This window comes from Palaemon carinicauda, chromosome 28 (genome assembly GCF_036898095.1).
Source record: "Palaemon carinicauda isolate YSFRI2023 chromosome 28, ASM3689809v2, whole genome shotgun sequence".
Lineage (NCBI taxonomy): Eukaryota > Metazoa > Arthropoda > Malacostraca > Decapoda > Palaemonidae > Palaemon > Palaemon carinicauda.
In genome coordinates, this window is record NC_090752.1 from 42,857,072 (window position 1) to 42,874,832 (window position 17,761).

The window sequence follows — 17,761 nt, forward strand, 5'->3', positions numbered from 1 at the left end:
AAGAATCAAGACTTCTCTTCCTAGGATAGAGATTATTAAAGGAAGGGAATAACTTTCAGAAACTCATGAGAATTTTTTCTATAGAGTTTCCCTCATTTATTTATATTACAAGCCAGCTACAACCCTTTTTGGGAAAACAAGATGCTTTAACCCAAAGGGCTCCTTTAGGGAACGATGGCCTAGTAAATTAATGGTAAAATAAAGTAATGAATTAACATTAAATCATTCTCAGGAAAATAACGAAGCTTCCTGTAGAAATAATACAGCGCTTGCAGCTGCTACAACAGAAAGGGCATTAAGCCTTTATGAGAATAGAACGTTAAAGTATATCTCCCACCACGGGCAGATCTTTTATGATTTAATGTTTTATGCTTTTAAACCACTCTTGTTAGTGACTCGTTAACATAGCACAGTGCTCTGGAGGAGGTGTTTGTTCATTTTCACCTTGCACCTAGTCCTATATCTCTAACTTACGTTCCAACCCTTGGGAGAAGGAAGGTCGGTAGGCTGCGGTTCTTCGCGGACCTTGTGCATTAAACGTCTGTTCCGCCAAGCAATATTGTTGATGCAGTCCAAGACGGTCTCTCTCCACTTTGGAATGATGAGGTAATGCTCTTTTCTTCGCCTATGATTGGCGAGCTATGACATCACAACCATGTAACATAGTATCTTGAAAAGAGCGGAGTTGGGAGGTCTTGAAGCGATCAGATCGTCATCGTTATGGTTTCATGGATCTTGTAACTGTTTTCTGCATATTAGAATGCAGTTTCCTGACGAGAATAACATTCTGCGTTTTCCCTGTCTACCAGACTAGGTAGTTACTCGTCATGCATGCACGCGAACAGGTTTTGATGCGTGAACAGGAAGCAATCGAGTGTGTTTTTTCTTCCGCGAGAGAAGCGGAAGTCAGACAAGTCACATACAATCTTAGCTCTTCCTCTGGATTCTGACTCTCTTTCAGGGAGGAAGGACTTTGTCCTCATCGAAGGACGCATAACCTAGAATTGGTAGTCACCAATCGATTTGTCCAAGACCTTTCAGGAGTCGTATGTTTTTCTATTAACTTATCCTGCAGTATCTAATGTTCGCTGGAAGTTTTTTTTTTCGGAAGAAGGGGACGTGTCAGCACCTGACTCGTGTAAGACACATAGTTCTTCGGGGGAAAAGGTGCTCAGTTTGCTTCTGTTCACACTTCTTCTCCTTCCCCAGTTTGGAGAAAGGTCTATTACTTTCTTCTGAGGTCTAGCGCCTACTGTTGACGGTATCTCACAGCATTGGAGATGTTCAGTTCGCGCACAAGGCGCGCTTGAAATGTCAGAGGGACTCTCCCAGGTCGCTCTCAGGACTGCGGTTGATGCTCTCTCCCGGCCTTCGCCCGCGCTTGAGTTGACGCACTCGCTACCCCGCGAGTGTAGATTTGATCTGAGCTAAAAGAGGTCTTTTTCATCTGTGTTTAGCGTTTACGATTCTCGGGGGGGAGAAAATTTTCTCCTAAAGAGTCTAAGGACTATCATAGATCAAAGAAATGGTTTTCCGATTAGTGTCAGAAGGCATAGTTCTCCTATGCTTATTAACGCTTCCTTGCAGAAATATGCTCGTGTTACGAGAAGCGTTAGAGCGGGTGCTTGTAGCGGTCTGGTCTCTCTCTTACGGCAGACGTCGTGCAGATACAGACGCAAGTTCTGGTCTCTCCTTCACGCAGTCCCAGACGCAGACACCAGTCTGGTTGTATGTTGGCCGCTAACAGTCAAAGTTGATCCTTTCAACAGGTTGTCCCTTTTTCGCGGTCTGCGGGACGTGTGACTATCTCATACGTACGCATCCTACACGTGGACAACTCTCGGCTATCAGTTCCGTCTTTCCGTCAATGACCGGACGCGATGCTGTCGCCTCCACGCTGCACGCTGTAGATTTACAACAAGCCGGGCACGCACACAGCGCTGTACCCACATGACAAGGTGAACGCATATAGCGCACTGACACCTTACGGAAATGCAACCACATGCGACATTATGGTCGCATGCTAGACGCATACAGTCAAGTCTTGTTCTCACAGCAGTTTAACCAGATTATTGTCTCTCCTTCGCATCTCTCTGGCCTCGCAGCTAACGCTCCCTCTTGTCAAGCTTTGGCTTTAAGTTTGTTGAACACTTGCTGATTCCACACGAATCAGGTCTTAACCTCACAGCATGAGGTTCACGTGGTTTACGCTTCTTTTCAACGCCTAGCTTTAATATCGGTTTCTTGCGACCGATATGGACGAGTTTTGGGAGGCGGTTCTAGATCCCGATTCTCTCTCACGACATGTTGAGTGTAGGCAGCATACTGGAACCGTTCTGGACTCATGCTGGGACCATGCTGGGTGCATGCTGGAAGCATGTCTTTAGTCCTTTTCCCCGTGTCAGGATCACGAACGTTTTATGTTAAACCATCAAGCTTTAGGTCTAGCTGCCTCCAGTATTTCGGAAAACCCCTAAGATCTAGAGGGTTGTTCGAAGGGGACAGCTGAGGCTTTCGCTTGTACAAAGGACTTTGGCCTCAAGGTTTTCCAACCCAATTAGAGTGCTTTATGGAATGGTGTAGAGCTAGAGCCAGCTCTTCATTAGGTAACTCTAACACAAGTGACCTATTTTTTCTTAGACCTTAGAAGAAAACACATTTTCTTCCCTCCTCGACCATCAAAGGGTACAGGAGTATGCGGGCATCTGTCTTCAGACGCAGAAGATTGGATCTATCAAATAGAGACGTTATAGATCATCTCAGATCGTTTGAGAGGACTTGGAGGCATCAGCAAGATGCTCCAGCCTGAAATTCAGGGTTCGTTTCTGGAGCTTCGCGGTAGTGACAGATCCGACCCTTTACACTTGGTTTCTTTTTTAAGGCCTAACTTTGGAGACTTTCTGAGTAAGTCTACCATTGTTGAGAGTCAGTGAAGTTCACTTTTTTAGCAAGAACATGGACTTCACATTGGTTAAGCCATAGGTACCTTGCAACCTGGATTCTTGGTTTTTAATAAACATCTTTCTCATCCATAGCCTAAATTTTTTTGGATCACTGTTCTCTCGAATTTGGTTTGTGATGGGCTGAGACGAGTTTTTTGCCCGATTAAAACGATGAAGTTTTATTGGAACAAGAACAAAGAAGTTATGAGTCTTTTCATAACTCTTAGGTGCATGGTCAAGAAGCCTGCGCTATCCATGTCTAAACATTCTGTCATCTGTAAGACTTTGATTTCAAAGGTTCTTCCACACGGTTGGGTGACAGATCATAAGACGTTGGAAGAGTAAAGACTCACAAAGTTGGAGCTGTAGAAACTTCTGTAATTTTTAAACTAAACTGTTCTCTGCAAGCATCACGTATACAGTCTTGTGAAGGGGTAATCCTGTATTCGTCTTGCTTTACTTTTACCGTGTCCAGTCTCTATGAAGACGTCTACGGTTTGGGATCACTTGCAACGAGTGCAGTAGTAGGTGAAACATTCTCCACTACATTTCCCTAAATTCCTAGTACCCCTGTTCTTCTCTTGGAACTGTTACATATATTTTTATGATTGTACGTGAAGATTGGTCGGCAATCTTCAGCAATCTTTGACCTAGTCAGGTGGTCATTTTGTTCCTAGAGAGCGCCCGGAACAAGGGTATTAGTTGAGGTCCTGTCATGTTATAGGTGGTTGTACCGTTTGACAGCTCCTAGAGATCATCAGCCCCGAGTGGATCACTGGATCTCCTAAGGATAGCAGACAAAATGAGGCAGAGCATTGCTGTCGGCTTCCTTATCAGGTTAGAACCACTTAAGTTGTTTATGTAACTCTTAAGTGAATTTCCAATTATGCAGCTGTCTCTGACCCACCACCAATGGGTGTCAATCAGCTATTATATAACCAGCGGGTAAGTTTTATATTTAAAAATGATATTTTCATTATGAAATAAATTTTTGAATATACTTACCCGCTGGTTATATAAGATTTAGACCCACCCTCCTCCCCTCTAGAGACCATGGGGCATGGAAAATCTGAATTGGTCGAGCATAGTTCTACCTGGGGTACCGCGAGGTCGCTGGGGTACACCTGGCTTATATGCGCTAAGCTGCGCAAGAGATTTTGAATTTTCTGCCGAGGCGTCAGGGACTTAGGCTATTATATAACCAGCGGGTAAGTATATTCAAAAATTTATTTCATTATGAAAATATCATTTTATGGTATATTTGCTCAATTCAATGTACAAATCTGTATAATTCATCTATAGTATGTGCTTTTTCATAACTGTTTTGTTAAATTGAAGTATAATCTGTCAGGTATGTGTCTTACCCACTGCTGGAGGTAGAGGACCAAGCATCGTATCTTGTGAAGATTTCCGATTAATTAAAGTTGTCAGTTATGCCAAAGTGATATGGGGTCTCACTGACAAAGGGCAGGTTGTATTCAGGTATGTGGAAAATTTACCCACTTTTTTTCCTAAAGGTTTTATTTGTTCCTACACAAACAAACCTTACGTTATTTATATGGATATTCTTTCGGCCAAGGTGGAAGTTAGCCATTAGACTTTTAATGCGAGGTGGCAACCCTACCTAACCACTGTAGTGGGTAGGTAGGGGATGACTGGAGGCTAACCAGCCACCTTTATATACTCACAGCTCGGCAAGCTATATCACTTTTTTTCTTTTGGCTGGTAGAGAATGGGCGTGTCCTCTCTCTCCTCAAGGCTTAACCATACAGACATTTGCTTTACGTTCATTCTTTTTCTCTTATATGTGTGACTGTGTTTCTCTCTGACGCTCCCATATGTACCTGTCCTGGTTGCGAGGTTCTTCCTTGCTGCACCTTCATATAGTCGGTTGATACCGACCCGCACTCTGTGTGCCGAACCTGTAGGGGGCATCTCTGTGAGCAGGGTTCACCCTGTGATGAGTGCAGGGAGTGGCCTGCCTCCCAATGGGAGAAATTTGGGCATCACAGGAAGAAGAAAGCCAAGTGAGATCTTTCTCCTCCAGGTTCTTCCTCTTGGGCAAAAAGACTTTGGGCTTCTTAACACACTCCTAGATTTCTCTCCGAAGCTCCTCCCCTCTTGCCTTCCTCCATGAGGCAGTCGAGTGGGACCACGCTCCTTGGCAACCTCCGGGTATTGGAGGGTTATTGCCTCCCCTAGAGGAGTACCACCTCCAGCTGCTGGGAAGCAATTTTCTCTTGCAGAAGTGTTGCAGGCCTGTTTCAAAATTATTAGCTTCTTACAACCGGTTATAAGGAGCTCAGATGAGTGCCTCATATTAGAACCAAAGTTTATGAGCACAAAAGTATATCATACTGTCTGGACGCAACTGTAAGGTCTTGAATGTTTGCATGAAGACCACGAATATTGCAATATAGTAGATGACATTGACAAAACCTAGGACATAGTGGTCTCGGATTTGGCTCGGACATAGTGGTCCCGGATTTCGCTCAATGCCTCCAGAGAGCATAAGAATTAATGGCAATAAAAAAATGTATCATTCTTAAAAACTAAATTAAATAGAATGATAACAAAAACAACATATACAGAAATATAAATAAAGTGATTGATCAAACCCACAGACTATAGAAAAAAGGTGGGAAAAGCTGGTCAACATGGAGGAGCAGATACGCCCTGCAAGGCTAAATACCCTCCAGGATAGCCTCTTCAACTGAAGGGAGGACAGTAAGGATGGTTTTAAAAAGAAAAAGAAACAGATAAGGAAAAGACAACCTCTTGACAAACCACCAGGCATCCATGGTTCTTCTATTAAGCCTGCCCAACACACCATTTCAAAAAACAAAGGGAAGAAAAAAAAAGATGGAATAGTGTGCCCGAGTGTACCCTCAAGCAAGAGAACTCTAACCCTAGACAGTGGAAGACCATGGTTACAGAGGCTATGGTACTACCCAAAACTAGATAACAATGGTTCGATTTTGGAGTGCCCTCCTAGAAGAGTTGTTTACCATAACTAAAGAGTCTCTTCTACCCTTACCAAGAGGAAAGTAGTCACTGAACAATTATAGTACAGTAATTAGCCCCTTGAGCGAAGAGAAATTGTTTAGTAATCTCAGTGTTGTCAGGTGTATGAGGAAAGTTGAAAATGTGGAAAGAATAGGCCAGACTATTCATTGTATGTGTAAGCAAAGGAGACTTTCCTGTTATCAGGTACCCTAACCGTGGAGTTCCTCTCCCATCAGGTAGCCAACCTGTGGATGAACCTAACTCGGTGATAGAGAAATTCCATCGACAAGTTCCCAAGGTGTAGGGGATCAGGCTGTGAAATTCTACATTGGAAGGACCCTCTCTGTTCAGTACAGAAGACCTCGAGAGAGTGGCGGACCGATGGAGAAAGTCCAACCAGGATTCTCTTCTCCAGAGGGTTATGACCTCCAGGTCCTAAGTGGCAGTTCCCTTTCCACAGAAGCTGTATCGTCCAGGCCACAGTCCAGTAAGAATACAAGCATGTCCAAAGGCTCGTCAAAGAAGCACCTTCCTGCCAGAGACCAAAAAGGCACAAAGTCGAATTGAGGAAGTAGAGGTAGTGGGTTAGGCTGCTCCTGCTAGGGAGGGAAATCCTTCTCAGTTGTCCTCCAATTGGGGGATGCCTGCAACGCCGGTGGCAGAATTGGCTGCAGCACGGGGCCAAACTCTGGACAATATCCGTAATTCATTCAGGGTATCATCTCGCGTTCCGTCAATCTCCTCCTCCGTTGACTTAGAGTCCAGTTCCATCGAGCTCATACTGGAAGGGATCCATGATGGAGCTAGTCAAGACCATGGTGGAGAAGGGCGCTTTTCAGAAGGACCTCGACGGATCCCCAGGCTTCTTCAGTTGACTCTTGTGAAAAAAGGTGTCTGGAGGCTGGAGACCTGTCATCAACCTCTCAGCTTTGAACAACTTTGTTACAAACTCAGTTCAGCATGGAGACGGCAGACACGGTCAGCCAAGCAGTAAGACCACAGGACTTCATACGCACATTGGACCTCAAGGACTCATACTTCCAGATCCATTCCATCTGTCATCAAGGAAGTATTTAAGGATCATTCAGAACAACAAGTAATACCAGTTTAAGGTGCTGTGCTTTATTCTTTCAACAGCACTTAAGGTTTTCATGAGAGTTTTCACCCTAGCGTCAACCTGGGGTCACAGGATAGGCATCCATCTCCCAAGATATCTGGACGACTGGCTGATTCTAGCAGACTCGGTGGTGACCCTTCTTCAGCACCGAGACAGACTCCTCAAATTTTGTTGTGATCTGGGGATCACGGTAAATCTCAAGAAGTCATTCCTACTTCCATCCCAGAGGCCGGTATACCTAGGAATGATCATCAACACAAGCCTGCAAAAAGTCTTCCCATCAGATGACAGAATCCAGAGGCTGAGGAAGCAGTGGTGGTTATGTCTCGTAGGTCATCTGACATCCCTGGCCTGACCTGTCTGCAAGGGCCGCCTATGATTATGATCTCTTCAGTGGCAGTTAAAATCCAGGTGGGTTCAACACAAGGACTCCCCAGATATGCTGGTCCCCATGGAACACAAATAGCGGACGGACCTGAGGTAGGGGGTGGCAGACAAGAATATCCGCCGAGGGTTCGACCTTCTCATCCCTCCCCCGAAATTGATGCACTTTTCAGATTCATCAAAAGAAGGATGGGGGCTCACATGCTGCACCACATGGCCTCCAGGTTCTGGTCAGAGTCCAAAATGTACCAGCATATATATCTCATAGAGATGAGGGCAGCCTTCCAAGCCCTTCAACAGTTCCAGCAGTTCCTGATGGGTTACTCGGTGGTGTTGATGAGCGGCAACATCACTTTGGTGGCTTATGTAAACAAGCAAGCCTGTACCTTATTGCAGCCCCTTTGCCATCTAGCAGTGTAGATGCTAATGTGAGCAGAAGACAACTTGGTAACCTTATCAGCCAGCTTCATTCCGGGCAAGAGGAATGTCCTCTTGAACAATCTGAGCAGAGCAACTCAGGTAGTGGGCTCGGAGTATTTTTTGAATCATCTAGTAGCCAACAAAGTCCTGACTTTCTGGGGTTCCATGTCGGTGGATCTGTTCGAGACGTCTCTGAACAACAGGTTACCGCTCTGCTGTTCACCAGTCCTGGATCCCCAGGATCTCTGGCAAGATGCATTCCAACAACGGTGGGATAACATCATTGTCTACGCTTTTCTACCTTTATGTCTAATGAGGAGGGTGCTCAACAAGATGAGATCATCCGAAAATTTATCTAGGACCTTCATATCTCTGCTATGGCATCATGAGGAATGGTTCCCAGATCTTCTTCAGCTTCTGATGGAGGTCCCAAGAGAACTCCCTCCACGACACAACCTACTCAAACAACTGTAGCGGGATGTCAACAAACACAACCCCCCCACACCCTTGATCACTCCTACTTTCTCAATATCCCACAATACAAACTTTCCCCTGACTCTACTTCAAACTGGACTCTTGGACAAAAGGAAAATGAAAACAAAACATAACCTTAACACTATATTCTTAAAAGTAAACGCAATCATAAACCAAAAAAAACACTTATCACGAATCATAAACAATATTAAATATAAACCGTAACACCATACAAATAAAAAAACCCTAACAACTTAAAATTAACACACCCAAAACCAATATTTGTTTATGAGTGGAACTCCTTATCCACACACACGTGACACACCAAAACCAATATTTGTTTATGTGTGGACGTCGTTGTCCACACAAGGGCCAACAGTCCTTTTCGGCCAAAGCCACAACTCCCTGGCAGACGCAACACTGGCACAATCTGCTATAACTGCCTCACTTGATTTGGCAGTCTATATCGTCATCATCATCATCATCATCCTCATCAGTAACAGCAATCGAAATCGTAATTGTAATAAACAGGCCAGGTCGTCAACAGTTGATCAATCCACTAGAGCATTCTAAACACAAGTTCCTTAAGTAAGCCAGGTCATCAATAGTCAAATTCAAATAAATCTTCTCCCCAAAGGAGGAATCGCGGCCTGCCAAAATAAAAAAGAAAAACACTTACGAAAACTCCTAACTAAACTAAACTATCGTACTATAATCAAAGATAAACAATAAACTTTCTATCATTCACGAACGCGCCTAACAAAAATGAATAAAAACAGTACTTACTCAGAACATAAAAACACTAATCAGCCGGCTTCCGAAGAACAAAAAAATGCAGAACCGACTCCTTCTATCGTTCGAGATCTAATGCTTTCGCCCAAGACATTCATCACCACCCTATCCTAGCTAAAAAGGTAAACAAACAACCTCAAATATACCAACAATCTTTCCAACTTCAAACAATCATTCGCTAATTATCCTTGTTCTTCGGCGCGCACCGCGGACACACAAAACACGCACACACAAACGCACATACACACATACTCTCTCGCGCACGCGCGATCTAATCAAAACTAAAGCAAATGAAATTCTCTCTCTCTCTCTCTCTCTCTCTCTCTCTCTCTCTCTGACAAAACTAAAGCAAATAACCACTTTCTTTCTTCTCTCTCTCTCTCTCTCTCTCTCTCTCTCTCTCTCTCTCTCTCTCTCTCTCTCTCTCTCTCTCTCTCTCTCTCTCACAAAACTATGCAAATAAACACTTACTCTCTCTTGCGGTTTGACAAAACTTAAGTAAATAAACACCCACACTCACTCACTCACTCACACTCTCTCTCTCTCTCTCTCTCTCTCTCTCTCTCTCTCTCTCTCTCTCTCTCTCTCTCTCTCTAATGACAAAGCTAAAGCAAATAAAATGTGTATTTAACAATACTAAAACAACTCTCTCTCTCTCTCTCTCTCTCTCTCTCTCTCTCTCTCTCTCTCTCTCTCTCTCTCTCTCTCTCTCTCTCTCTCTCTCTCTCTCTCGATTTGGCAAAAAAAAAAAAATAAATTAAAATAAAATTAATCCTCCACATTCCTCCCCCCTTACTTTGCCAAATCCTCACACAACACTTACCTATTTTCTCATCACCCAGTCGCAATCAGGAACAGGGCCTCGGCTTCGGGTAACTGGGCCTTCATATACCTGCACTCTCTCATTCACTTCTTCCATGTCGTTTTCATTCAACGTACTATTACTATTCCCATCTATGTTCTGCTCGTCTAAGATATCATTCACTATTTCATCTACCTCAGTTTCATCTGGCCCGAAAATCCCACTAATTTCTGTCAACAATTCATCCATTACATCTAAACCATTTTCTACTTTAACAAAAGAATCATTCATACTGCTTATCATTCTCCTATCTTTCATTCTCGTGTCCGTCATACGTTCTCTTGCCTCATCTAACGAAAAACCACACACACTATAAGTATCATTCATACTCATCCAAGTTTCATCTGTATTAATACATTTATCTTCCATACTCACCTGTACATTTACACCCTTGTCCTGCTTATTCTGATTCCCGCCAACAACTACAAAATTTTCCTGTCTTTTACCCCCAGTAAAATTCTCAGACTTCTTTTTCTTTCCATACTCTACTAACACCAATTGCTTATCTTCTAAACCTAATGCCTCACACATACTCGGTTCATACTTGTTCGTTTTCAGCCATTTATTCATACCATTCTCCTGAATATATCTTGGTACCTCCTTCCATTTCCGCAACTGATTGTGGTGTGCCCTAACCTTTTCCACACTACCATCCACACTTACTTTACCTAAAACATAACTCAACCCACTAGACCCAACATCTAACACCTCATATGGACCTTCAAACTTATCACGTACCTTATTGACATTCATTCTTCCTTTTTCAATTACTTCTTTTAACACTTTCTCTCCCACTTTGTAGCTTTCAAATCTCTCATTTGCTTTCTTCCAAACATCTCTATCATTCTCGGACACACTCAATCTCGGTCTTACTATCTTTTCAAAATTCAACACAAACTTACACGGAGACATACCAGTACTCTTGTGCACAGTCGCATTATACGCCCACAACGCACGCCCAACATATAAATCCCAATCATTATCACATGTACTCATCATCCGCAAAATTTCTGTCAAAGTTCTTACAGTCCTTTCAGCCAAACCATTCGCACTTGGCATATACGGAGTCGAATACACATGTTCAATGCCCCATTCTCTCAACATCTGCTCAAACTCCCATCCAACAAACTCCGGACCATTGTCACTTAACATTTTCGCAGGCTTACACACACTCATCGGCAACATCACTTGACTTACCATTCTCGCTACAGTCTCACTTCTTTTATTCTTGATGGGTACTGCATACGCAAACTTGCTCATATGATCGACCATGACAATCATTCCCACATGTCTCCTCGCAGTCACAGGCAACGAAACACAATCAATCACAAACATCTCAAATGGCTCTTTCATACGTAATCTCAAAATAGGCGGACTTGCATGCATGCTCTGATACTTTCCCTTCTGACAATCCTCACAAGTAGTCGCTACATCCCTACAAATTTGACTCAACCCAGGCGTAAACAACCTCTCTCGCATGCACTCCCACAATTTATTCTTCCCCATATGCCCATACCTGTCATGCACTACCATACACATACTTACAGCTGCATGCATTGGAAATACAGGAACATATATATCTTCATCCATTCCCCTATGCAAAAAATACACAATATTCTTACAAACAATAAATCTTTTAACAACTTTCTTATACGCTTCCAAATCACACGGCCATTCTTCCACCCTAATACCATTTAAAATACATTCACGTAACCTATTTATCTCTAAACATTCACCTTGCATTTCTTCCACCTCTTCTTTGCTCAACAAATCATCTTCACTTTTTGCAATATCAATCATGCCAACAAAATTCGCCATGAATACACTATTATCCTCAATTACTATTACCTTACAGCCATTTTTAGAAAGCAAACCCTTACCAACATCAACTGACACATGGTGCAACCTCAAAAAATCTATCCCTATCAAAAAACAACTAGGCATTTCATTCTCTCCCATTACAATAAAATTATGTTCAACTTCCATACTCCCTAGTTTCACTTTCAACCTCACTTCTTCCCAAACAAGTAAACTTCCCTGACCTATTCCATGAATTCTCACACTCGTACACTGTCTTTTCACTTCCCAATTGTACCTCTCAATTTCCCTGATAACCGACTCATTTACTAATGACACTTGAGCACCCGTATCAATTAAACTACAATATTCATTCTCATTTATATTCACATATGTCATCATCCTTCCTTTTACACCATGCATACATACATTTACTCTCCTTTCAATTCTGTCGCTCACTTCACCAATATGTTCATCATCATATTCACTGTCCTCTATACAGTCATATCTTAGGTTAAGGTCACTTGCACCATTATCCTTCTCGCTCAACAATTTGCAACATTCCTCCTTACATTGAATCCTCAAAATATATTCCCTATCATTCTCCTTACATGCCCTATATTCCATCGGTCGATTCCATCCAAAATACAAATACACAGTTACACCATACAACATACTTACCACCATTAATATCTTTGATAATACTTCCCCTTCTAGTACACTACTCTCCTCCTCATATACCATTTCTTTTGACACTTCATTCATCACCCTTCTTTTAAGCTCGCTTACGCTACCTGGTATTTCCGTATCTAACCCCTCTTGTATTAACTTACTTAAACCCATTAGGATACACTTATACACCATATCTTCCCCTTCACAACACTGCTCCACAACTAAACCTTCAGGCAACCTTTCAGAATTCTGATTACTCTCTTTATCTTCCATCCTCCCATGCATCCTCGACATCGCATCCGCTATCACATTCTTATTTCCCGGTACATATTCTAACCTAAAATCAAATTCATTCAAATCCTCTATGGTCCTAGCAACCCTTGCATTCACACACTCTTTCCTTATCATGTACACTAGGGGCTGATGGTCAGTACACACAATGAATTTTACACCATACAAAAATACTTTCAATGCTTTCACACAAAATCGTATTGCAGCCAATTCCCTGTCAATCGTCGAATACTTCCGCTCAGCTTTATTAAACGCTTTACTAACATACGCTATTACTCTCAATTGCTCTTCTCCATTTACTCTCTGCATTTGAACCAAACAACCACCCATACTAACCCCACTCGCATCCGTATACAACTCTAGCATACTCGCATTTTCACTGTAGTCTGGAAATGCCAAAGTGACGTCTTTTGCGGCCTCTTCCTTCAACCTTTCAAACGCTTCTATCATCCGATCATCCCATTTTAATTTTGTACTATTCCTTTTACCCGTCCATTCATTCAAAGGCTTCCCTATACCTGAACAATCTCTAACAAACTTGCGCCCAAACTCAACCAAACCAAGAAAACCTCGCAACTCACACACAGTCCGGGGACGTGGAAATTCTCGCACCTTATTCACAAACTTGTCACTCTTCCTTATACCAGATTCACCCACTACATGCCCAAGAAATTCCACCTCCCTGGACAACCATGTACACTTCTCAAGCTTAATTTTCACACCAACTTCAATTAACCGCCTCAACACTGCCTCAAGCAACCGCATATGTTCCTCAACAGTCTCGCTCGCAATCAGAATATCATCTATAAAAACAGTCACCTTCTGTCGATCGAAACCAGCCAATACAACATTCATCGCTCTTTGGAAGGCAGCAGGCGCATTAGCAAGACCAAAACTCAACCTTTTAAATTGAAAGTGACAATTCGTACTTGAAAATGCGGTAATGGGCCTGCTCCCCTCTGCCAGAGGCATCTGATAATAGCCCCGCACCAAATCTAATTTAGTAAAAACTTTCATTCCATGCATCTTATAAACACAGACACCACATTCATTGGAAAACGTTCTTTAACAGTCACCTCATTCACCTTCCTATAATCAATACACATGGGTAGACTTCCATCAGGCTTTCGTACAGGGACAATAGGGCTATTCCAGGCACTCTCACTCCTTTCTATTACACCCGTACGCTCTAATTCCTGACACTGCTCCTCTATCTCCTTGGCAATAGGCGCAGAAAAATGCCTGGGACGCTGATATATTGGGGTGTCATTACTAAGAACTATCTTAAATTCTGGCAGGTCTGACCCCCCACAATCATCGTCACCGAGACTCATAACTCTCCGCTTATCCCATAACATCTTAAGCAATCGTTCCCTTTCGACCTCACTTATACTCTCATCTAACTTAATTCTTCCTTTCAACGTATCGTAATCCCAATCGTCATCGTTCTTTACCTTACCAGCCATTACCTGTGTCACCTTTACATATCTTCCATCCTCTACATTGATCAGTGTATACATACATCCCATGCAATCGCCCTCACGTATTCCACGTACTCTCTTCCTCCTAACACTCGGCAACAACCTTACATACACCTGGGGTTCCTGCATATTCATAACACCATCATATATATACGCACTCGTTTTCACCAAATTTCCTGCTTCCATACCTTCCACTACATATTCATCCTCGTCACTATTTGAAATTCCCAGACTGCTCGGCCATGCAACTTTTACACTAATCACCTCACCTTTCTTACCCGATAACTTTACACTTTCCTTTGCTACCAACGGCACTCCCTTCCACACCTTCGTACTCACTCTGCCGTCTTCCTTTAAATAAAATTCCCCACAAATATTACCTTTAACCTTTATTTCAATCATATTCACACTTGGATGTACAATCATACCACATTTTTTCAGAAATCTATACCCAAGCAGTACGTCATATTTCTCATTCGCTCCCTCAACCACGTAAAAATCATTATCCTCCATCATCAGCCCCCCAATCATAACATTTTCCCGCAACTTCCCTTGCACAGGCATACGCAAATTACCAATACCTTTTACTTCACCCTTACATCCCTTAAATTCACAAACCTCTTTTACCTTATCATATGTATTCCTAAACATTAAATTGACACCGCAACCAGTATCAATCAAACCAACCAACTCTACACCATTAAAATCATTTTCACACTCATGCAATCATGTGCTCTTTCTCCCATCACATCTTCATGCAATAAACCCTCACGAACATGCATCACATTCACTCCCCACACACACGAGGACTCACCCAGCTGAACCCTCTGATTAATTAGTTTCCCGAACATCCTGGCTGACTTGATCCCTTCTTTCTACAAACCCTAGCTACATGCCCATCTGCACCACATTCAGTACACTTACCCCGCGGCTCCTTGCACATTCTAACATAATGACCATCCTTACCACAATTACCACAAATTACATTCATACGATTATTACGGCATCCACTCGCTATGTGTCCAGTCATACCACACCGATAACACTTAACCACTTTCTCTTTCTTACAGTCGCTAATACGATGCCCTGTCTCTCCACACCCGAAACATGCTCCTAATGCCCATCTACACTCGTTCTTTTTATGTCCTACCTTCCCACACCTATAACACCTCTCTTCACGGATACCACTACCTAACCTAACTTGCTGCGTACTAGCACTTCTATCTCTCCAAACTTGATTTCCCTGTCTAAACCCGTCATTTCTCGGCATGGGTATTCCTACATTACTCACCCTAACACTTCTATCTATTACACTATCAGCTGCCCTCATTGGCCCTCTCATAACAGCATCCCTAAAACTACCAAATTCTGGCACACTTTCCTCCATTCCAGTTCTTACACTCACAGATTTACTTTCTTTCATACACCTATCCAACTCGTAATCCTCAACTATCTCTAAAATATCATCCCAAGTCAATCTCTCTCTAGTCCATCTCATTTTCTCCTTCCGTTTCAAATTAATAAACTCACACACACTCTCTGGTACTGTACCCAAAAACTTCTTCATTAGTTCCTTATTTTCATTTATTCCTTCGTCCCCATACTTCTTTCTAGCCAATGTTTCTAACCGACATACATACATCGAGATTGCTTCACCCACCTTCATTCGTGCTTCATCAAAATCATTTTTTCGCTTATACCTAACACTACCTTTCATACGTTTTACCTGTTCAATTATCCTCTTCTTTACACTTTCATACTCAACCTCTCCTACACTCATTATCACCCCATACATCGTCAACAAATATCCTGACAAAAATTCTCCCAACTCCCTAGCCCAAACTCTCTTACTATCCCCATACTTAGCCTGACAAAACTTTTCATATTCCCTAAAGAAGTCATATACATCCCTACTGCTATGTTCATTAAACCTTTCACACCTAGGTACCTCTCTCATAAACACTGTCTTACAAACTTCCTCTACTTCATTCTCACTACTATCTTCACTGTCTACTCCCTTCTTGTTGCCTTCTTCATTTGAATACAATGAATCTAATTCTACACTCAAAGTCCTATCTTTAACTATTCCCTTCTTAACCTTTTTCTTACTTACCACCTTCACCCAATCATGATCATCCTCACTCACACCCTGACCTTTCTTCTTTTCTTTCTTCACATTATCTTTACCTTTCTTCTCCTTCTTCCTATCACCCTTCGTTCCAATCTTACTATGTCTAGGCCCTTTACTTTCAATATCACTATCACTACCTTCCCCATTATCACTTACCCTACCCTCTTCCACCATCAACCCGTTACCAGAAGCAGAAGCCACTCCTCCGACTGCACCTTCACCTATGACAGTTTTCATCATCCCCATTACTTGCCCTATCATAGCTTCCATTCGTTTCTCATTTTCTCGCATCCTCATCTCAACACCCTCTTCCACTCTCTCTACAGTTCCCTGAAGTTCCCTAAGTTTCCTTTGCATCTCCTCATTCTCACTACTTAACCTCGCATTCTCCAACAACAACCTCTCCTCTCGCTCAGTAGACAACCGCAATTCCTCCTTTAAAATATTCAACTGTTCTTCCATTAACTCCATTTCAATAACATTAATATTTTAAGTAATTCCAAAACCTATTTACCCTTGTCCAACAGTCCAGTTTCAATCCCACCTTCAACAGTCGTCCCTGTTCGGGCGCCAAATTTATGTGGCGGGATGTCAACAAACACAACCCCCCCACACCCTTGATCACTCCTACTTTCTCAATATCCCACAATACAAACTTTCCCCTGACTCTACTTCAAACTGGACTCTTGGACAAAAGGAAAATGAAAACAAAACATAACCTTAACACTATATTCTTAAAAGTAAACGCAATCATAAACCAAAAAAAAACACTTATCACGAATCATAAACAATATTAAATATAAACCGTAACACCATACAAATAAAAAAACCCTAACAACTTAAAATTAACACACCCAAAACCAATATTTGTTTATGAGTGGAACTCCTTATCCACACACACGTGACACACCAAAACCAATATTTGTTTATGTGTGGACGTCGTTGTCCACACAAGGGCCAACAGTCCTTTTCGGCCAAAGCCACAACTCCCTGGCAGACGCAACACTGGCACAATCTGCTATAACTGCCTCACTTGATTTGGCAGTCTATATCGTCATCATCATCCTCATCATCCTCATCAGTAACAGCAATCGAAATCGTAATTGTAATAAACAGGCCAGGTCGTCAACAGTTGATCAATCCACTAGAGCATTCTAAACACAAGTTCCTTAAGTAAGCCAGGTCATCAATAGTCAAATTCAAATAAATCTTCTCCCCAAAGGAGGAATCGCGGCCTGCCAAAATAAAAAAGAAAAACACTTACGAAAACTCCTAACTAAACTAAACTATCGTACTATAATCAAAGATAAACAATAAACTTTCTATCATTCACGAACGCGCCTAACAAAAATAAATAAAAACAGTACTTACTCAGAACATAAAAACACTAAT

The 17,761-nt window shown here is 42.3% G+C and overlaps 1 protein-coding gene across 1 annotated transcript in view; it reads left to right on the forward strand.

Moving 5' to 3' along the window:
• LOC137621787 (tectonin beta-propeller repeat-containing protein 2-like) overlaps nucleotides 1–8,147 on the forward strand; it is an 85,594-nt gene extending 77,447 nt beyond the window's left edge. Inside the window, exons 7-8 of the mRNA XM_068352294.1 lie at nucleotides 4,294–4,424; nucleotides 7,718–8,147. Coding sequence (XP_068208395.1) covers nucleotides 4,294–4,424; nucleotides 7,718–8,147 — 561 coding nt within the window. The remainder of the gene's footprint in view (nucleotides 1–4,293; nucleotides 4,425–7,717) is intronic.
• The last annotated feature ends 9,614 nt before the right edge of the window (nucleotides 8,148–17,761 follow it).